At 34.8% G+C, this 22,658-nt stretch overlaps 1 protein-coding gene across 1 annotated transcript in view; it reads left to right on the forward strand.

The window, feature by feature from the left end:
* ascc1 (activating signal cointegrator 1 complex subunit 1) overlaps positions 1-21,647 on the forward strand; it is a 24,828-nt gene extending 3,181 nt beyond the window's left edge. Inside the window, exons 3-9 of the mRNA XM_039772690.1 lie at positions 3,434-3,531; positions 5,815-5,993; positions 6,576-6,712; positions 8,803-8,922; positions 13,397-13,521; positions 17,820-17,890; positions 20,961-21,647. Of these exons, the coding sequence (XP_039628624.1) occupies positions 3,434-3,531; positions 5,815-5,993; positions 6,576-6,712; positions 8,803-8,922; positions 13,397-13,521; positions 17,820-17,890; positions 20,961-21,077 (847 nt within the window). The 3' untranslated portion in view covers positions 21,078-21,647. The remainder of the gene's footprint in view (positions 1-3,433; positions 3,532-5,814; positions 5,994-6,575; positions 6,713-8,802; positions 8,923-13,396; positions 13,522-17,819; positions 17,891-20,960) is intronic.
* The last annotated feature ends 1,011 nt before the right edge of the window (positions 21,648-22,658 follow it).

The following is a 22,658-nucleotide window of genomic DNA, read 5'->3' on the forward strand; positions in this document are numbered from 1 at the left end:
GTGTTCTTTGAGATTGACCTGCTCTTAACCTGGGTTGATTGATTACTGGATCCAAGTGCAGTGTGTATGTGTACATAGTCTATGCACTCCACATTGATTCTGTTTTGAATTTAGTAGCACAAGGTAATGGATGGATGGGTATTCTGGGAATTATGCTGAAGATATAATTTTTTTTTCCCAGAACTCTATTGTGAATCTTAATGTCCTTTATTAGGACAGTTATGGATGAAATCACAAGGTATTGTGCAAAGGGTTAAGTCATTTATCATTAATCATGCTTGTTGTAGATAGGATCAGTGCGTAGACACTATTGGTTTACCACGGTCTGACTTATTTTTATTCCCTAAATCTCTTTATATCTTGTGTTTTTTTAATTATTTTGTGGTGCATATTACTAAATATGTGTATTGAGTTTTATTTAGCATTTTTTTGTTTACAAATCATTTTTTTATTTTCATGTTGTCCTCTGCTTATATTAATTTAGCTTGTTACATGTCTTATGTTTTATATGTCATGCCAAATGTTGGTGTGTCCCCTATGACATATCTAAAGGCATGAGAAGCTTCAGTGTATTACTCAGGCTCTCTGCTCTTTGGCTTCCCTTTTAGACTTTTTTGGTATCTTTCATAAGTCTTATAGTCTGCTGCCCCTTTTGTTTTATTCTCTTTGGATTTGTTAAATATTTTGCTTGTTTTTCATTCTGGCTTTGCTCACTTAGTGTACACTTTTGAATTTTTTGTAATAAAGTTCATAATAAAGATTAATTTTTTTTCCCTTCATGATTCCCATTTTCCATATGAGATTACTAGGCCTTGGCCTTTTTTGAAAGTGCACACCACAGGCTAGATTATGAGATTCAGGGTAGTCTTGTTTTAAATTTTGAGGCCTTTTTAAAATTTTAAGGCCCAAATTATTAACAGCAGATAAGCAAATAAGCATTTATGGCTAAACAAAATAAGAGTTTGTTTAAATTTATCCTAATTTTTATCTTGCAGTAAAACTGTATTTTTAATGATTTAGCTGAGTCTCTTGACTGAATCATGTTTTTATCCTGAAGTGCTGAAAGATTGTGTCACTTGGCCACTAGACTACCTTATCACGCACATGGTCTGAAATGTGTACAGTCTCATGCCTATCATACCTACATTAATCAGTGGGCCAATTTTCAGTTTCCTGCAAATGTGCTTAATTTCCTTAATATAGATGCAGAGGCAAAACAGACATACAGTGAATTTACTAAGTAATCAGACCCCTTTACTTTCTGTGTACTTTATTGTGTTGTAGATTTAATTTTAAATTGATGAAGTTGCCATTTTTTGCCCATCCATCTACACCACAAAACTCTTCACAACAAAGTGAAAATGTATTGTTAGAAAGGTTTGCAAATTTATTTAAAAAAAAATTAAAAAAACTGAAATCTCTTGTATAAGTATTTGGAACCTTTGCTGTGACACTGCAAAGTGTGGTCAGGTGCATCCTGTTTGCTTTAATTTTTTTTTGAGATTTGTCTTGAACTTGATTGGAGTCCACCTGTGGCATTATTTTGAAAGGCACACACTAATGCATGTAAGGTCCCACAATTCACACTGCATGCCGGGACAAAAACCAAGCCATTAAGTCCAAGGAACTCTCTGTATACCTCGGCTGTTAAATGGTGGTGAATCATAGATCAGGGCAAGGGTATAAAAACATTTCTGCAGTTCTTAGTGTGCCTTGGAGCACACTGCCCTCAATAACTGTGAAATGGAAGAAGTTTGAAGCCACAAGGACCAACCTGAGTTAGCCATCCGACCAAACTGAGTAACTGAGCAAGAAGGGCCCTGGTCAGGGAGGTGACCAAGAATCCAGTGGTCACTAACAGAGCTTTAGAAGTCCTGTGCTGAGATGGGAGAATCTTTCTGAAAGACAACTGCAGCACTCTTATCAATCAGGTGTGTATCGTGGAATGGCTGAGTCACACTTGGAGTTTGCCAAATGTCATTTATAAAGGACTTTGAGAGCATAAGCAAAAATATTCTCTGGTCTTTGGACAAAATGTCAAACTTAAACCCCATAGGTCATGTGTAGAGGGACCTGAACATTGTAGTTTCAGTCTAACAGAGCTTCAGAAAGGTGGTTATGACTGACTCAGGAAGACTTGAAGCCGTAATTGCTGCCAAAGGGGCTTCTACAAAGTTCTTAATTAGGGGTCAGAATGCTTATGTAAATATGAAATTTCAGTTTTTGAGTTTTAATACATTTGCAGACCTTTCTAAAAAATGTTTTCACTTTGTTATTATGGGTTATTGAATGTAGATTGATGGGCAAAAATTGTAAATTTATATGTTTAAATTTAAATCTACTGAACAATATAGTGTGCAGAAAATGAAGAGGGGGTTTGCTGTCTTTCTCAGGGGTGAGGGTTGATTTGTTTTCAATCCTATTCTTGTAAAATTGATCTATTTGTATGGAGTGTTATGTGATTTCAATAAAATCAATGAAATTAAAAGAAAAAGAAAATGAAGGGGTCTGAATACTTTATAAATCAACTGTACATATGAAGATCTTTTTATAAATATGGTATGGGTGTATGGTAAAAATGAATGAGGTCAGCACAAAAAAAAAGCAATGCTTTGGATTTCAGAAAAGGGCTAGAATGTCCTTGGGAGGAAAAAAAAGTGTATCTCTAAAGATTACTTCGGATATCATAGGAATTGTGAAGAAGAAATTGAAGGCTATTTTTGGTTACACAAAAGTGTTCTTGACCCTGTTTGGCCAGTTGCCATTGTGACCCTTATTAGGACAAGTTGGTGGAAAATGAAAGATGAGATGAGCAGTTTTTGGTGCCAGAAGAAATGATAGCTTTTGGTGGTGTAATACAAAGAAATCAGTGTCTTTGCAAAAGTGAATGTTTTCAGCAGTACAGAAGAGCAAGCAAGGTTGTTCATTTAATTATGATATGGTTTGTTTGTAAAGGGATATTAGGCATGTAATCCAGTCCAGTATAAGCAGAATTTTAAAATTTAAATGGAAGGTAGTATGTGGCATCCATAGGCTCTAATGCCTTGCTATACAGAAAGGTGTTGAGTATAATCAGTAAGAACTGATGGTAAAATGTTCACTTTTAATAAAGTGCAATGGTGTGAATAATTGATTTAAACCATTTTACACTTCATTTTTAAAAATAATTTTAATAGTTGTATCATTGCACTGTAATTGGCCCTTCATAATCTTTAATGTATATAATTGTCATCCTAATTTGATATTTTAAAACTTGATTGATTGTTAAAGGAGGTTTGATGTGATGCAATATTTTTTTATTTGTGTTTTCTATTGCCAACTGTAAAAAATATTTTTTTCTTACTCTGTTATTTATATTATAAACCAGTATTATTTTATTTTTATCACTTGTATGCAAAATGTAGGCTAAAGCTAGTTCCTTGTAATTTTATAGGTACATTATAGGGAAAAAAGGAGAAACTAAGAAAAGACTGGAAACTGAAACTCGGACGTCTATCAACATTCCAAAACAAGGTGTTGAGGGTGAGATAGGTCTGTATCTCAGCTTTTCTGATAAACTAACATAAGGTACATATACTGTAATTATTAATTAATAGGGATACATGAAATCATCTTATTAGATAGTATTTACTTTTGGTCTTTTGAAAGAACATGTCGTTATTTTCATCGTTAGCTGCTTTGACTGTGTATTTACTTACTGTATGTGTCTTCAGTGTTAAATAAAAATACATTGTTTATTGTTTTACAAATTAATTTCTGTTAATATAAGCTTTTAAAAAAATTCTTCACATTTTACAGTTTCACTTTATATTAAGTAATGCCAGTTTAATACACTTACTGCATACTGTTTTAAACAATACAGAAAAACAGGATATGCATTTTTTTTTTTTTTGCAGTGAGAATTTGGTTGCAGTGTTACATACTGTATATATCTTGTAACATGTGAAACAGAAATATCTGTTTTCATATGCTTTAGTCATGTTTTTGGAATGGAAAGAATGTACATTTTGCTGTACATCATCATTGCAAATTCTTTGGATGCTTTGCAGAATTGTTTATGTTTTGAAAAGTTGAACTTCTGGAGCAGGACCATCTATATTATTGAACACAGAGCCTGGTAGTTTTATGGAAAACTTTTTGTTGTTTGTTTTTTTAATAGAACAAATTAATTCCGTTTATAATCATTACAAAGCATATCAGAAAATTTAAAAATAACCTTATTGCTGTCAACTTCATAGAAACTGGAGCAGTGTAATTTGACACTGAAGCTTATGGCAAAAAACACAGGAAGAGGCAAAGTCACTTTGTACAGGCATTGAAAGTCCCAAAATATTTTTGTTGGAGGGACTTGTATTTTTCAACTCATTTGTAAAGCTTAGTTTATATTTTTTTCTCCTCACATTACACACAATCTAAATTTCCCAGTGTGTTAAAGTCACTATACCAGCACTCAACCCGACACAGACAGAAGCAGGAGGCACACTGATAAAACAAATAAATGTTTTCTTTTTTTTTTCTTTGCCTGTAGGCAACGCCTTTCTCATTCTCACAGGCACAACACAGTCCCGATAAACACTAAGCACACAAGCAATACTTTTTCTTCTCCAGTCATCTCTGGCAAGCTTATTCCCACTCCTCCCGACTCCGGCTCTTGGAGTGGTGGCTTCTGGCTACTTTTATAGCCAACCCGGAAATGCTCCATGTGTTTGTCCCACTTCCAGGTGTGGCAGAAGAACTGCCCAAACGGGCTCAGGAACCACTGCAGCTCTCCCTGGCGGCACCTCCAGATCCCAACTGGGTTTTAGAGAACTCCATCTCCCATGGAGTTCTGCAGGAATCCGAGGCACTACTGCCACCCAGGGGGGCTGCCATCTAGTGTCCCAGGGGAGGTACTGTTCAGTCCATGCTTGTTCCCCCGGACCATATAAAGAGGTGTCCCGGCCCAATACACCAGTTTAGTGCCATTAGCATTCTCCTGTCCACATTGAACTGTAAAGTTCAACACAATTTCATCTTAATACTTATCAGCCAAGGCATGAAGTGAATAAGAAAACACTAGCAAGTCTTGTTTCTAAAATTATCATTTACAATTTCTGAAGGCTTGCCACAGATTTATGTATTTTTTTAGCAAGATACATTTGAGAAGAGTTAATCTAATCTAATTCAGATATTGTGTTAAAAGTATACTTATCTCTGAGTGGATTAATAAATTTGTATTTCAGTAAAGTACAAGAATCTTTAAGAAAACATTGACTTACTGTATGATATTCATACTAGAGGTGTGTAGGTATGGAACCTGGATATTATTTCTGTTTACCAGAAGGGGGCACTTTTGTATTACTTTTTTACTATTAGTACAAGTAAGCAATACTTTGATCACTGTTTAAAATGTATTTAATTATGTAAAGTCTATAAAGTCGTATTATAAATATTTTAATTTTAGTTTTATATTCCCTGTATTTCTTAAGGTGTGTACAGTAAAATGATGCAGAGATATTCTTATGTTTAAGTATAAGCTGAATATCTGTGTAATAAAGAATTTACTTTTAATACCTATAATGGATTTCCATCTATTACAGCGTTTTAATTTCACAAATATTAACTTTTATACTAAACATGTTTTTTCTACTAACATATCCACAGTATGTAATAATGTTTTGAAAATATATTGGGTTGATCAGTACTTTTTTGTAATGTCCTTATCTATCATTTTTTGTCCTAAGCTCTACTTTACATAGATTTAAATTCATTTCAGGTAATTGAGGCCACTATTGACCATTTATACAAGTATTTCTTTTTTCCCTGATTTTGAAGTTATCACAGGACAACAACGATCATCTGTGATTTCTGCTTGCACCCGCATTGAACTTCTAGTAGAAAGTTTTCGGAAGAAGCAGCCTTTCACTCATTTCCTGTCATTTGCATTGAATGAACCACACATCCAAAAGCAGTTTCTAAAGTTTAAAGAGGAAGTTCTCAGCAAATGTTCTCAGGTATTTATCAATACACTTGTGTGATAAGACCATTAATTCACAATGAATTGTTTTGCATTGGTTGTCAAATTTGGTAAGTCTGAAAGTGGAAGCTTTGAAACCAGTCCTTGTTGTTGGCTATATTGAGGCTTTATCAAAAATTGACTTGTGTGGTTTTTGTGAGTTTTAAATTATAGTAAGTAAGCCCTTATTCAGTTCATGCATTCACAATGAATTTTGTAGTTTTTCTAGTATTAATTACTTCCAAAAGTTTAATTGTGAATGATTAATATATTTATGTAACGTTTCTGGAAATCTAAATTTTCACAAGAATTTCACTTTTGGCAGCCATGAAATTTATAAAATGCAAGTTTTTATATTTGTAGCTGTGCATGTTTTTAAATTTATAACATTTTCAAAAAAATGTGCATTAAAAATATTAGTCTTATTGTTAACTAAATGGGTACTATTTGACTGATAGTAACAAAAATACTGGTTTATTTTTTTTCAATAAACTTTTAAAGCATACAATTTAATGTTTACTTTGTTCATGTTCTGAGACAATTAGACGTTTGTTTGTTTTTTATTTTTATTTTTTTACAGGATAATGGCATTGATGGCAGCATCTTTCAGAACCCAGCCAAACTTCATTTAACTATTGGCACTTTAGCATTGCTGAATGAAAAGGAAGTGAGGAAAGCATGTGACTTGCTTCAAGTCTGCAAGGATGAATTTATCAAGTATGTGACAAATTTTGTAGTATGCCAAAATACATTGTTACATGTAGCATAGTTGGAACAGTCTTTTCAGTATACCTAGAAGCTAAATTGTTATCTGTTGATGTCCGATTTTCTCAGTGACAATCTCCAGCTTACTTTAGGCCTACTCCCTTTGGCTCTTGCTTCAAGCAATGAGGTCTTGGAAAGAGTCCATTTAGATTCGATAGTCCTTTTCTACATTGAAGTTTGTTTGAAAAAAAAAATCGTATGTTGTTTGTATAGTCAGCAATGTATTTTCTGGAAACCATCCATGAACCATTGGGTGTGGGGAAAAATAAACAACAGATCAGCAAAGTATAAATATAAATGTATATTTTACTGAGAATAGCTGTGACATGTTGTGTTGGATGGTTTTGACAGAGTGATCCCAGAAACATGCAGTTATATACATGTGATTTTTACTGCTGAAGGTAAGGACTCAAAATGGGAATAAGCTTCATGCCAAGGACCACTGGTGCACCTTTATTGGGTTGGGGAAAAGGAAGCATGTAGGACCACCTAGGAGGACAAATGTAATGAACAATCTTTTTTTGTATTCTGACAGATGTGGTAAGCCTTAGCAAGTGCATTAAGCACAGATTTGATTTTTGTTTTAATTGGAAAGCTAACTGCTCTCAGTTGCTTAAAACATTCAACCTGCTACCTTTCTTGTGATTTTGGCACAATGGATGTCATAGTATTTTTGGTTTAAATCTACACTTTTCTTTAGCAAGCAAAGATATGGTCTAATCTTTGCAAATGGGAGCTGTTTGAGCATGATGCAGTATACAATATTAAAGTTTACTTTCAACTGAGGTTTTATTTGTCACTGCACTGTGTCTGTTGGGTTACCATAGCAAAGTATATCTTGGTGGACTTGGTTGGATTTGGCTACAGAAGTCTCTGAAAATAGAATAGTGTCAAATAGATTTAGCCTTCAATGTGCTGTTCAATTTAAGTGCAGTGCAGTTACAAATACTGAATTTCCTGAATGCCTGCTCCTAGCTGCACAACACCACTTGCAGATCATACAGTAAGGTTTTTACCAGGGTTGCAATCAAATCTGGAAAAATTGGTCATCCGGTGAATTTGGAAAAAGTATGGTCTCCTCAACTCCATGTGCTGTATCTATCTCTCAACCTTTAGCAGTCTCTTCCACCTCGCTTCCGTTGCTTTCTGCATCAACCTTCTCAAGACATTTTTTTTTTGTGGAGGAATGCTCATGCTCTGTGTCTGATTCTATCAGACAAAAAATTTTTTTAAGGCTCACGTTACAGAATTGGTTACCTGTTATGTTTTACTTTATTTTATGTTTAAGTTAACAAATCTAGCTGTAGGTTAATTTGCGACATACCACATTATGTTTCCACAACTCTTGTACTAGAGCTCTTCAATTTAGAAATCTATCTGCATGTAAACATTCTTGAAAAATTCATGTATGTTTAAATACAAAAATATCACAACTGGAATTTAACTGGACACACTACTTAAGGCAACTGTAGTATATCTGGTTTTTAACTTACCCGTGCCTGCCCAATATTGCTTACAAATGTAAAGTGAGTGATACAGTGTAGTATTTAGAGGTTGGAGCACATTGCCCCACCCACCACACAATGAACCACTCAAATTGGGACCCAAGTACAGCCGTATATTGGGTGACACCTCAGCACAACACTGGGACAGTGTAAGGATTTATACAGTGGCTGCAGTGCCAATCCTGCCACCAACCCCCAAGTTTTCCCTGCAAGTTTGAGGGCCTGCTTGCTAGGCTGGATGCAGATTAACATCATACCCAGAGCAAAGCAATTGCAGGTTAAGGGCCTTGCTCAAGGGCCCTACAGATTAGAGTCACTTCTGAAGTTTATGGGATTCAAACCAGCAAGCTTCCAATTACCAGCGCCGATCACTTGCCTCAGAGTCATCACTCCGCCCCCAATGTCGTATTTAGAGGTATAATAAACATTGCTTGTCTTAAGTTACTTGTTGATCTGTTTTCTAAAATATTATTTTTACTTTCCTTCATATTATGTGTTATATTAAAAGTAAACACTTTTTTTTCTTTGTGTTGCCAGGGACATCACAGGAGTGAAGCCTCTTCCCATAACAGTTGGAGGTATTGAATATATGAATGATGATCCAGCTATGGTTGATGTTTTATATGCTCAAGTTCAAGCTCAGGACGGTTCTGCCAAGTATGTGTGTATTTGTTATACTTCGAATTCTATCAATGCATTATTTGTTTAAAACACACATACACATTTAAATATATGAAGCACTATGAAACTAACTAAATGCTTTTCTGTATATAATATTAGTATTTTTTTCCTTTTACTAAAGGCTAATTATTTGTAGGAAATTTGGTGTAGGCTTGAAGTACTAGGCTTTGGACCTAGTACTTCAAACTCTGAGGCTGCTGCTGTCACTTAACCTGCCTAAGATCAAGTTGGAAACGCAAAAGAAATGTAACCAATTGTATCTCAAATGTTGCAAAGCAACAGTCAAATAATAATTAATAATAATTTTATATGTCTGGAACTGTTTAATTCTTGAACATACTATACACAATTGTCTATAAATAAAACATTCCTGAATTAGATTAATTCCTGCTTTTCCTAGTGACTTGGCTTTTGTTGATGGACATTGCATAACACAGTTTTACAGGATAGTGTATTCTTTTGAGTTGTAACAAATAATCAGTAGAAATAATGTGAAATTTTAGTATATGTGATAATTATTAGATTTTCATTTGTTTACGTCATTTACTTAAGTACAGCATTTCTTTTTGTGTTTTTTTTTTTTTTTGTCCCAATTTAAAGTCCACAGTCTGCAAATATATATGCAAAGCAGTGCTTGAAGTGGATAAACATAAGTGCTGGTACACTCTGTGTTACACTGATGTATAAATGTGATAAGTATGGAGCAGTAGTTTCAAGTGTCATGGCTGTTTCTGTTGCTTCTGCATTAGAAATTCAAGTGTAACGATTTATATCCTTTGCTGGTTTATTTCAAATTTTAAGTGCAGCAATCAAATAGTGGGTGTTGGAGGTGGAGTGTCCCCTTTGAGTTACTAGCGCTGAGTCCAGAGGACAAAGGTAGATCCAGTGCACATCTAAGAGTGCTGGTAATAAAAAACAAAAAATTAAGATGTATCATCCTACTTTAAGCTCCAATGCAAAGAATTTTGGAGTGCGGGGGAGTGGAGCATTCCTATTCAAAGTAAGCAAATGTGCATGTAAATGTAAATGATTTTGGATCTCAAAGGTAGAAGTCCCCTTTAAAAGTCTATAGATGCAAATGTATATTACAATGGAGTAGTTGTTTAGGGACCTGTTTGAACTGATGCCATCAGTCCAGGGACATTTCTAGAGTTTAAACCCCCTCTGTGATTATCGCTTATGATATTACATGTATATAAAACTGAAGTGCAAAGTGTTCTCTTTGGGCTTTCAAGCACTGCCACTAGGGCTCGACAATATGGCTCAAAATAAATGTCACAATATTTTTGGAACAAATGTTGATATATAATATGCATCAATATTTTTTCCTATCCAGTTTTACTCAAAAAGAAGTCACACAGTTACTGTATACTGTTCTTATATTTAATTATTTGGATCCGATTGCACAGTAATAACTCTATGTGATTTACTTTATAATAGCATAAGCATAAACAAAATATACACATTATTGCAAGAAACTCATATAACATTAATGTAAGAGAGCCAATTTTCTGAGTGTTCGGTAGTGTAGGAGTTAGGTGCTTTAACACTAGAATTATCAAAGCCTACGAAGTCAAGCAAAATGACACCTTTTATTGGCTAGCTAAAAAGATTACAATATGCAAGCTTTCGAGGCAACTCGGGCACCTTCTTCAGGCTAGATGTAATCAATACTTCTCACTACAAAGCCTATGAAAAAACTTGTTAGCCCGACCCACCTTAAATCTGTTCGCATCTCTCCATTCAGTGTCTTTTGTGTTGTAAATTTGTCCATAAGCCCAAGCAGCCTGCTATCCCAGGAAATGCAAGAAATGTTGAACACATACCTAAAAGACAAACTTTTTTCATGTTTTAGTACTAATGACAAAATTTTGACATGAAGTGTATAATGTATAAAGACTGAAGCCCAAATATCAAATAAGCACTTTCACAAAAGGTACAAATATAACAGAACAAGTGCGCTTTTATTCAAAACTATAACCGAAGAAAAAGAAATTGAGTTAGTGTAATTTGTTGTCACGACTGCTTTGGTAGTACAGCGGTAAGAACTGCTGAATCCTATTTGAAAAGTCACGGGTTCGAGCCTTGCCATGTCCTAAAATAAACGTTTTGATTAGTGAGCTGCTCTTATTATTACTATTATACAATAAAAACATACATTTGATTTGAGTCTGTAACAGACACTGTAAATGTATGGCACTTTTAAAAGTTAGCATTTTTTTTTTAATTCAGTTTTATTCTTTCTGTTGCGTTCACGCTTTCCCTGATCTAACACTGCTGTTTTCAAATAAAGACATGCTATAACTGAGGTGAACTTGAATGAGGGTTCTACATCAGAGAAAGAGATCAGAAGCCCTCCCCACAAGAAACATCCACTCACATATAAGAACAATGCAGCTGCACCAGGCATAAAGGTGAAAAATGGCACCATTTGGATGCAGCAAGAGGTCCAGCGTCATCCTGCCAGTCAGTCTGTCCCACACCTGTCCTTCATTGAAACAGCACGGCTTACAGAGCTTGCCAACGTGTCCTGTTTGTGATTATGTTTTGTGATGGTCTTTACATAAGAAACATTTATATTACTTATATAAAAGCCAGATCGAATTTACCTTGATTTATTTACTTTTCTTCCTACAGCATAAAGTCACAAGTAAACTGAAGAGCTTCCTGTGTTTAATCAACAAGGGCAAAAAGACAGACTCTACTAAGATAAATGCCGTAATCCATTGAGACAATGAATTTGTTTACTTAAAGTGGCTGAGAAAAAAACCCAGCAGTTTCTACCTTTGACACACCAAGTTTGACAGTTCTCTTATTTAGTGAGCACTGAGGCATCAAGAGCAGTGCACTGGCTGATGGGAATCGTTGTCCCCAGGTCGGCATTTACCACAAGGTTACAGATAAGATGGGGATGGTAGGGATATATATGTTAAATACATAAGATCAAAGTCTATAAATTTCTCCTTGGTGAAATTAGTGTGGTTTGGGATGGGAAAAATGTTTTGCAGAGATGTCAAGCACTCTATATTTTTTTTCCTCATCTGCTTGTGACTTAGCAATGGCCACATCTGCAACAATTTGAGAGTAAGCATGCATGATGTCACTCTGACTTTGCAGAACATCATGGGCCACTTGAGGGAACAAATGTTCGCCTGAGCTGGCTGCATCACAAATTTCATGGAAAATATTCGGTGAACAAGTTAACCATAGAAGAGCGTAAATATTTACTCCAAAAAAAAGCTTGAATTTTTGACAATCAGAGCCACTCTTGGCATTGGTTGATAGTATTTCTTGACAAATAAGATCATTGAATCATTGTCATGCAAACGGGATGATAATACAGTAATTTCCTGAGTCTGGCATTATCCACCTACAGTATATCACAAAGTAAAGAAGGATGTGTTAATGTACCGTGGTTATGGCACTCTTATACCTGCTGATACAGAAGAGGGTAAGATTAGGTAAGCACAGGGATGGTATAGGAACATCCTTAAGCAATGTCATCTTTGTTGTATCAGTCTTGTGTTTCTTCTATTTTCTGCATCATTCCATTGTCCACAAAATGCTGGACTGGGTGGTGGGCAAGGTCATGGGGGTCCAGTGGCTGTGGGGCAAATGTTGGTGAAGAAAGATTCACTGATCTTGACTTTGCTGATGATGCTGTGATCTTTGTGGTGTCAATGGAGGTGCTGATCAGGGCTCTTGAGAGACTGAGCAAAGAGTCTGAGTGTCCCAGATAAAAACCAAGATCTAGGCCTTTAATGACCTCTGGTTGCGAGACATAGATTGTATCCAGTGACCTGAGATGAAGACCGGACTCCTTCAGTATTGTGTCTCTTCGGAGAATCCTTGGGTACAACTGGTTTGACTTTGTGTTGAATGAGGTACATTACCTGCATTGTGAGGGAGCATCAATTACGGCACTACGGCCATGAGACACAATTTAATGGGGGTGATCCAGCTCGCAGAATCCTCATTGTTGAGGGCCCAAGCAGCTGGACCAGGCCAAGGGGACACCGACGTAACACCTGGCTGCAGCAGATAGGTGATCATTTCCAGAAGGTTGGACAGGACCGTGTGTGTCTAGGGGGTTGCCAACCAGGATCCCGAATTCTTTCATCATGTGGTGGGTGCGGCCACTTACTGTACCTGTGCATGCTCCCCAGCCTGACCTGACCTGACAGGTGTCTAATGCATTTGAAAAAGGGTCTGACTCCCAGGATCCCTGAAAGGGGAACAACTCCTTGAGGAAATGAATGGGGGAGAATTAATAAAAAAAAAAGTTTTGCTGTCATCCATGCTAATAAATTGTGTTTTTTAAATTCTCTATGGAAATAATTATATACCTTATTAGGTTTTTTTATAGTGTTAATTTACTGTGATAATCTTTTTGTGCTTTACATATTCAAAATATATTTTATACTGCTTCATGTTAGTCTTTCTTTTGTAGGCATCAAATTATTGCTGACCAACTACTGGAACGTTTTGTTGCATCAGGACTAATGACCAAGGAATGGGACAGAGTAAAACTTCATGCAACTGTTATGAACACAATCTTTAGAAAGGATCCCACAGGTATTTTTCAGTATAAAAAATGCACATCTGCATAAAACTTAAAACACTTTCCAAATCATTGAAGCTAGCTTCACATATATTGATAAAGAAATTGTTATAAAATGTAACTTTTACTTCTACAGAAAAAATTAAAAGTTCACAAATTGTCAAACCCCATTAGTTGGCTGAGATATCTCGAATAGGGAACCTTGTACAAATTTTTGAAATTTCAACATCTTCCATTGAATAGTATTAATGAATTTTCAACATGTATTTCATAAAACATTTAAAACATTTAAGATCTTAAGAACATAATAAATCATTCAGTCCATCCTTGTTTTCTTAGCTAATAGTTAATCAATCCCAGTATCTCTTCCAGGTACTACTAAAGGTTGTCACTGTTTCTGTTTCAACTACATGACTTGGTAGTTTGTTCCATATTCCTCCAACTCTTTCAAAAAAGACATGCTTCCTGGCTTCAGTCCTAAATGCACTTCACTTTAATTTCTTCTGGTGTTCTCACATACAGTGGTGTGAAAAACTATTTGCCCCCTTCCTGATTTCTTATTCTTTTGCATGTTTGTCACACAAAATGTTTCTGATCATCAAACACATTTAACCATTAGTCAAATATGACACAAGTAAACACAAAATGCAGTTTTTAAATGATGGTTTTTATTATTTAGGGAGAAAAAAAATCCAAACCTACATGGCCCTGTGTGAAAAAGTAATTGCCCCCTTGTTAAAAAAATAACCTAACTATGGTGTATCACACCTGAGTTCAATTTCCGTAGCCACCCCCAGGCCTGATTACTGCCACACCTGCCAGACCAAAAGCATCTCAAAAGCTAGACATCATGCCAAGATCCAAAGAAATTCAGGAACAAATGAGAACAGAAGTAATTGAGATCTATCAGTCTGGTAAAGGTTATAAAGCCATTTCTAAAGCTTTGGGACTCCAGCGAACCGCAGTGAGAGCCATTATCCACAAATGGCAAAAACATGGAACAGTGATGAACCTTCCCAGGAGTGGCCGGCCGACCAAAATTACCTCAAGAGCATAGAGACGACTCATCCGAGAGGTCACAAAAGACCCCAGGACAACGTCTAAAGAACTGCAGGCCTCACTTGCCTCAATTAAGGTCAGTGTTCACGACTCCACCATAAGAAAGAGACTGGGCAAAAACGGCCTGCATGGCAGATTTCCAAGACACAAACCACTGTTAAGCAAAAAGAACATTAGGGCTCGTCTCAATTTTGCTAAGAAACATCTCAATGATTGCCAAGACTTTTGGGAAAATACCTTGTGGACTGATGAGACAAAAGTTGAACTTTTTGGAAGGCAAATGTCCCGTTACATCTGGCGTAAAAGGAACACAGCATTTCAGAAAAAGAACATCATACCAACAGTAAAATATGGTGGTGGTAGTGTGATGGTCTGGGGTTGTTTTGCTGCTTCAGGACCTGGAAGGCTTGCTGTGATAGATGGAACCATGAATTCTACTGTCTACCAAAAAATCCTGAAGGAGAATGTCCGGCCATCTGTTCGTCAACTCAAGCTGAAGCGATCTTGGGTGCTGCAACAGGACAATGACCCAAAACACACCAGCAAATCCACCTCTGAATGGCTGAAGAAAAACAAAATGAAAACTTTGGAGTGACCTAGTCAAAGTCCTGACCTGAATCCAATTGAGATGCTATGGCATGACCTTAAAAAGGCAGTTCATGCTAGAAAACTGTCAAATAAAGCTGAATTACAACAATTCTGCAAAGATGAGTGGGCCAAAATTCCTCCAGAGCGCTGTAAAAAAAATCATTGCAAGTTATCGCAAACGCTTGATTGCAGTTATTGCTGCTGAGGGTGGCCCAACCAGTTATTCGGTTCGGGGGCAATTACTTTTTCACACCACTGTATGTACATTGCTTAGATAATAAGAATGTTGTATCAATATAAATCCCTAAATTATTTCTCCAAGGTTTGCCTACTGTAGGATAGTGTGTCCCATGTTTTATTTAGAATTAATAATATAACTTGTTAAACATTCCCCAAGATTATCTATATTTTCACAGCCCTTTGACTGTTTCCTTAATTTTTTTTTGGTGATAAATGCACAACTTACTTTTAACCATTGTGCTTAAATATGCAATTTCACTATTTATCTTGAATAATTATTCTGCATTTACCTTAATTGTACTGGATTATATTCTGTAGTATTGCTTTCTGTTCAGCATTGACTAGGTTTGGAACCTTTATTTAATGTTACTTTTACTTTTTAAAATTACTTTTTGACCTTGCATAAATAATTATTGTGTTTACTCAGTATGAACACTATGAACACAAATTAACCATGAACACACCAAATCTGTCTTTGTATCAGTATACTAGTGCACAAGGAAGGATCGGTAAGGCTTTGGCTCTGACAGCTACTGTATATTTGGAACATTAAACATCTGGTCACATCCAGTAAAATATCATACCTCATTCTAGGTTTGGGTAGCTGAAACGAAAGCTATCCCTATAAAGATAAGAAACAGGCATCTAACTGACAAGTGAAGTCATCCTCTAAACACATGACTTAAATACATCTGTGAAAGCAGTGAATTTAAATTAATCCAAGCTTTTCAACTTTATCCCAGAATGTAGCAATCTGGTTAGTAACCAAGAAAGCTTAAGATGTCACAACATCATCAGAAACATTTCCTTAAGGCCATGGTTAACAGTGCTGCTCACAGAGGAATATTTGCATGCTCTCGCATACCAAAACCTTCAAAAGAACAGTACTTTCTTTTACTTTCCTTGTCTCTCTCCCTCACTTCCACGTAATCTATTACCATTTCCTCTGCTGCTGACTCCATGCTTGCTGTAAGCATGACATTTATAAGATTTGCTACAAGAATACTTCAGGTAGCAGCTCAAAACCATCCGTGCCTTTGGTATCTATTGGCCTCGTCCCTACCACAGTATGTTTAGCATGGTACCCTTTCAATTGATGCTAATGTCTGTAAGGATTCAGATCTACTCAGTGTTTCTACATCTGTTTAATAGCCTTGGATCTTAAACCACTGTTAATCAGTGATGTGCACAGACCTTTTCATGGACAATGGCTTACAATATAGATAAAGGCCACTTTTTAGGAAACGTTGCATTTTAATCCCGGACATAAATTAGTTCTCTGAGTTTTTAACTTCCCTGGTAATTTGGATGGAACAACAGGGATATTCTAATATTCAAAAACATATCAACAATACTTATCCTTGATTGCTGATTATATCAGAAAGACACTAACTGTGCATATGCTTTATTTTCCTAATATAATACATTTTCAGAACATGAAAGATGAGAACTCCACCATTTGCTCAATTTCATGAAATACCAAATTAATCTTAACAGCAAGAGTACACATCTTAGCCCATCACTATAACTTAAATGCTTAAATACTTAAATTTTATGCTGCAAGATTTGTTTACTTAAAGACAGCATGAACATGAAACGGAACAGAATCATTGAATAATTCTACTAAATAAACACCATTTTCTGTTGTCACACTTGCCATATACTTCATGGAATTTCAGATGTCATTTATTTCAGAACATTATACAACCAGCTTAAGAGGATTCTTAACTTCTTTTACCATGTACTTTGGCAAATATGTCTTCTACTTTTTGTAGTACTTTGTGTGAAGCTGTCATTAATGGAAATACATAATAAATAACAGTAGACTTCATCTAGGTCTATACTTTACTACTTAATATCACTAAGTGCTTTTACAATTGTATTATTTTACTATTGTTTAATACATCAGGAAGGTAACATACAAAAAAAAAATCAATTAAACAATCCTGAATTAAGCCAGCATTATCCATGAAGCCTATTATAATGGACAGCTGTTCATGACATGAAGTGCCAGTTGTTTATATATTTGCCATGCAAAAAAAAAATCGCTATCCTTGATCTCCTACAGAAGCAACAATCAAAATATTTTTTGTGGACTGTGACATACCAGAATTCTAAAATGCATAAATAATGACAAAGTGAACTGATAATATAAGACTAGACTGATAAGCTGAGATAAGAGTAGACTTTACAAACACTTATTTAACAAGAGAGAAGAACAATGTATGGTTAAGATCTTTGGATAAAATAACTGTCCAACAAAGTCTTTTCAAGATTCTGATGAGTTTTTCCATACAATGTGGGTCTGTAGACAGGTTGTCTGGGTCAGTGTTGCAAACAATCCTCATACCTGGCCATATATATACTGTGTGTGTGTACACATCTCAAGCAAAAAGGAATCAGTAATTTATTTTTCTTTATTTAGCCGAGGATAAAGGTCCAACTGGCTTGGTGAGACAGGAGCGGGAGTCTTTTGATGCACGAAATGTATTAAAGGTGAGTAAGAGAAAAGTATGATCATTCTTCAAAATTTAGTGCCATGCTGGAAAGAATGTGTGCCACTGATTGCATTTAGGATAGATACAGTTCCTATTGCAAATCTGTGCTAGTCACTCAGAAAACCACTCTAGGCAGTGGTATAGGTAACAAGTTCTCAGCAATGGCAGGAACTGCTTAAAACATAAGTTTACTTGGGTGAGATTAACTGCCACTTATTAATTTTTTAAGGCATTTTGGAAAAATAATTTATGCCAAGTATTTGCTGCTGTCAAAGAAAATACTTTCAAAGAATGGTTAACACTATCCAATTTTACATACTGTGAAAATACTCTTAAAATATGTGGATATAAGTAAACTGGACAGCAAGTATATGATGAGGCAAAACAACTCTGTAGACCATTGCTTTACAATAGCGATAGTAAGACAAAGGCAGCATGGTTGATTGCAAAGCTCTCTCAAGATCATTTGCATTTTTAAAAACCTAAAAGCAATTTTAAAAAATCCAGCTAATTTTATACCATTTTTTGCAATTTTATATTATTTTAACAGATAGTGTTCACCAGTGGAAGTCAAAAGCATTCTTCTTTCTTAAGTACAGTTCAATATGCAGCTTTCTTTTGTAACAAGTTAGGGTTTCCTCCTGAAGTCTCTCACCATTTTCTACAATGTCAAGAAGGTCTATCAAAATAAATGCATTTATAATCAAAAGTAAATACAGGCATGGATGGGATTAGCACAGGGATTGTTCAAAGTACTACAAGCAAGGAACAATCCGATTAACTGCACATGTATAATTCACTGTCAGTGGCACTGGGTTGCTCACCTAGGTGACTACCTGCAAGCACTGCCACAAAAGATTATGAAAATGAATCTGCTTTCTCTTAATAATCATGAGAAATTGGTCAATGTCATGAAAAACATTCAGAATCAAAACTAGACATTTTCAATCATAAAATTACATCATATGTTAACTTGCTGAAGCAGGCTTCAAGGGACATTATCAAAACTAATTTACATATAATTTTCATACCACACTGGGAATTATACTGGCTTGCACTGAGAAGGTGGCTATGTAATAGTTTTTCTGGACTCCAAAACGGATACTTAAATCATTCTCTTCTATAATGCCTTTTCTAATTTGTACATTTAAATCAATGTTTATTATTATTTTATATCATAACATTTTTATGTATGTATAGAAATTGCTGTGATTATTTATGGCAACAATGAAAATACTTTTCAAAGAAATAACAATCTAGTAATCCTGTGTTAGCATTTGCTCAAATAATAGTTGTGTCCTAGGATTCTGGGAACTTTTCTTGTGTGAAACACTGCGTGCCCTTTTAGTGCTGTGACTGCTAAATCTTACAAATCATAAACAATCCTTGATAATTTGACACCCATGAAACAAATCCATTTGCATACTCTGGCGATAAATCTAACACCAGGTCATGTCACTTAAGGATATTATCAGTGGACTTTTCACTTATGGGGTTTATTGATAAGGGAGATGAGACAGAGTATAGGAGTCAGGTGGAAAACTTTGTTTCTTTGTGCAGAAAGAATTGTCAGCAAATCCAAGGAATTGGTTATTGACTTTCACTGCAGCAAAGAACCTCTATGTCCAGTCATTATTCAATGAGTGGATACAGAGGTAGTGCACTCCTACAAGTACTTGGAGGTCCACTTTAATGACATATTGGACAGGTCTTTTAACACAGAGGGACAATATAAGAAAGGGTTTAGCAGGGTTTTTTTTCTTAAGAGACTGTGTTCCATTAATGTAGGTAGTGACATCCTCTTAAATGGCAAGTATAGTTTTAGCAGTACACCTGAATGATGCCTCACTGTGACTGTCAAGTCAGGCGTTTTTGTTTCTTTTTAACTCTGGTGTTTGTTCAGACTACAGTATGTAAATGGGTGTATATTTATCTGTCTATTTATACATGGCTTACTAACTTTGTCTATCTAGAGATCCATTAGAGTCTTTGAAATGTGTAAGAGAAAAAGCCCTATGAAAGTTTACATTATCTGGTTTCTCAGTTTATAGTTAACTGTACCAAATTCTAACTTGCCCATGATTGTTTTTTTATAGATGATTTTGTACCTAAATTTAGCTGCAGTCTTGGGTTGTGAATTATAGATGCATTATTGTAGTTGTCTGTTTTTCTTGAATAACAAGTACATGTAACCATAATTAAATTTCTCCCTTTATTGGAATATTCAGTAAAATGAGGCACACAGGGTCCACAGCAAGTGTGGGTGGGCAGTATTGAATTTGTGGCCTTGTGGTAACCAGTTCAGCTCCTTAGCTGTTACACTCCACTGCCTACACATTTATTAAATGTAAAATTCCAATTAAAAAAAAAAATGAATGACTATTGTCCTGTAGAATATCAATAATAATGCAGTGCTTTGACTTTTGGAAGCAAGATACTAATGAATGTTACTTATGCTTGTATTTTTCACATTTTAGATCTCTGTTCAAAGTTTACTTTTCTGAACCTGAAATGAATAGTACTTTTGAAGCTTACACATATACTTATTTATATCTCATTAGGTCAGTGGTTGCATTTAGGGAAAATTGATAGATGGAATCATGGGTGCCAACGTGTCACAAACAAATTCTAGGCTGCAATATAAATAATAGTGGTAGAATGATTTGGGTGCATTCAGAAGCCTACCATTGACAACACTCTTTACTTACCCTGCGTCTTACTTTAATAAGCATGTATAAATGTGCAACTGAAAGAATATTTATCCATATTTATGGAGGATTTTCAGACAGAATGTTTAGCATGAATGGCAATATGTAGAATTCTGACTTATAGTTACTATTTTTCAACATATCATTTAGTCCAAAAATTGAATAAATAGAATCTGAAAACAGATAAGCATCTGAATAAATAAAAAGAGGCACTTTAAACATTGAAGGCAGTTTTAATTTTTTTTTTTAAGCTAACTTTGATCAAATTAACACTTTGTACCTTTTTTGCATGTAATATTAAGTTTTCACACCTGGTAATTCTTTAAATCACATACTTGCATTTGGTATTTCTTGTTTTAGATGTTTGAACGATATCATTTTGGTGACCTGGATCTGAATGCTGTTCATTTATCTCAGAGATACTCAACTGACATTTCTGGTTACTACACATCTTCAGGGTTTATCACATTTTCATGAAGAATATATCTCTTTGGTGGTGACCTTGGTTGTATATGATTGTGCTAATAGAAAAATAATGTGCTAAAAACATTTGCTATATTCAGATGAAATTTAAACTTAAGCAGCAAGAAACTTTTCTAGTCAGTGTCATGCATTATTGTATTGATGTACTGTTTATTTACCCTTTAAATCAAGGAGTTGCAAACAATCTTTTCCACCCAAAATAATGTATATACCAGAATATAGAATTTTATAACTCGTGTATAGCCCTTTATAGCAAATGCTTGATATATAGAAATCAGTAGACATTCTTTCATAAAATCTTACAGATTGGAGACAATTTTTTGTAATTGCAAATTCAAATTTATTGGCATGGGAAATATAAGGGCTAAGTGAAATACAGCAGTGATCTCTACCCAAAATGTTTATTGTAGCAGATGTGTAGTATTATGAAAGAATGGATTATTTTTTCAGAATTAGCTAAATTACCGTGGAATACATCCAGTTTGACATTGTGTGAATGTTGATGTACTCAATTATTAGCACTGCTACCTAATGCAATAATAAAAATGAAAGACAATTAAACAAGAATTGATTTTTTTTTTAAATAAATTAATGCTTAAGATACTTTTATGTATTGAGGGTTTTTGGTACTAACTCCCAGCAAAATTTTTTCTTTATTTATGAGTTTGAATACGTTATCTTACTTGTTTTTCTTTTTTTTCTTCTTTGCAAAATATAAAATTTACAAACATGGTATTTTGATTCTCTCTGTGAAGGTTGTTTGTAGCTCACTGTTGTATATATTATCAGGTAAGTATTGAAGATTCAGTAACATTTTATCTTCATCAGTCCTGTACATTGTATAACAAAGATACTGCTTTTGCTTGCTATTAAGCTGTTAAGACACAGTAAGGCCAGTAATATACATTTTGTATAAACATTTACAAAATTTTGTTTTTATACTGTAAATTTAAAAAAACAGTATTTTTGACACTTTTTTTTAGTAATCTTTGTTTGCAGAAAATGTTTTTGTGCTTGTAATTTGTACTGAAACTTATAGTTAATTTTTTGTATGAATTTTGTGATAAAATGCAGATGCCAAATATGCATTATTATTTGGATCCTAGAGTAGCTTTCTTAAATTGTGTTTTATTCATGAGGTTACCATTTCTTCATTAATGTTATGTATGCTACCTGAATAGTTCTAAGCTGTATTAAATTTCAGGTTTTTTTAGTATTAATAGAACATGTGATTTGTGTTTAAATCATCACTTATTCTTTTCAGAAATCCTTATCTTTCCTTGTGGAGCTCTAAATATTAAGCCTAAAAGAGGATATTGATTATAATCACATAATAGCAACATTATATATAATTGTAAACAGTATTTAAATGTATTTTATTCTTTAAACAAGATCATCATTTTGCTTGTAAGCAGTGTGCTTTATTTGTGATCTTATCAAGTGGAAGCAGCCTTTAGTAAAAGAGGGGTAAGAGTAAATGAAAATTTCATCTGACAGCAGTCCATGTATTTTAATAAAAGTTAATAGAATTAGTAAAGGATTTCATCTAAATGTGGGAAATGACCACTGACATTT

The sequence above is a fragment of the Polypterus senegalus genome, chromosome 1, assembly GCF_016835505.1.
Source record: "Polypterus senegalus isolate Bchr_013 chromosome 1, ASM1683550v1, whole genome shotgun sequence".
NCBI classification, from domain to species: domain Eukaryota; kingdom Metazoa; phylum Chordata; class Cladistia; order Polypteriformes; family Polypteridae; genus Polypterus; species Polypterus senegalus.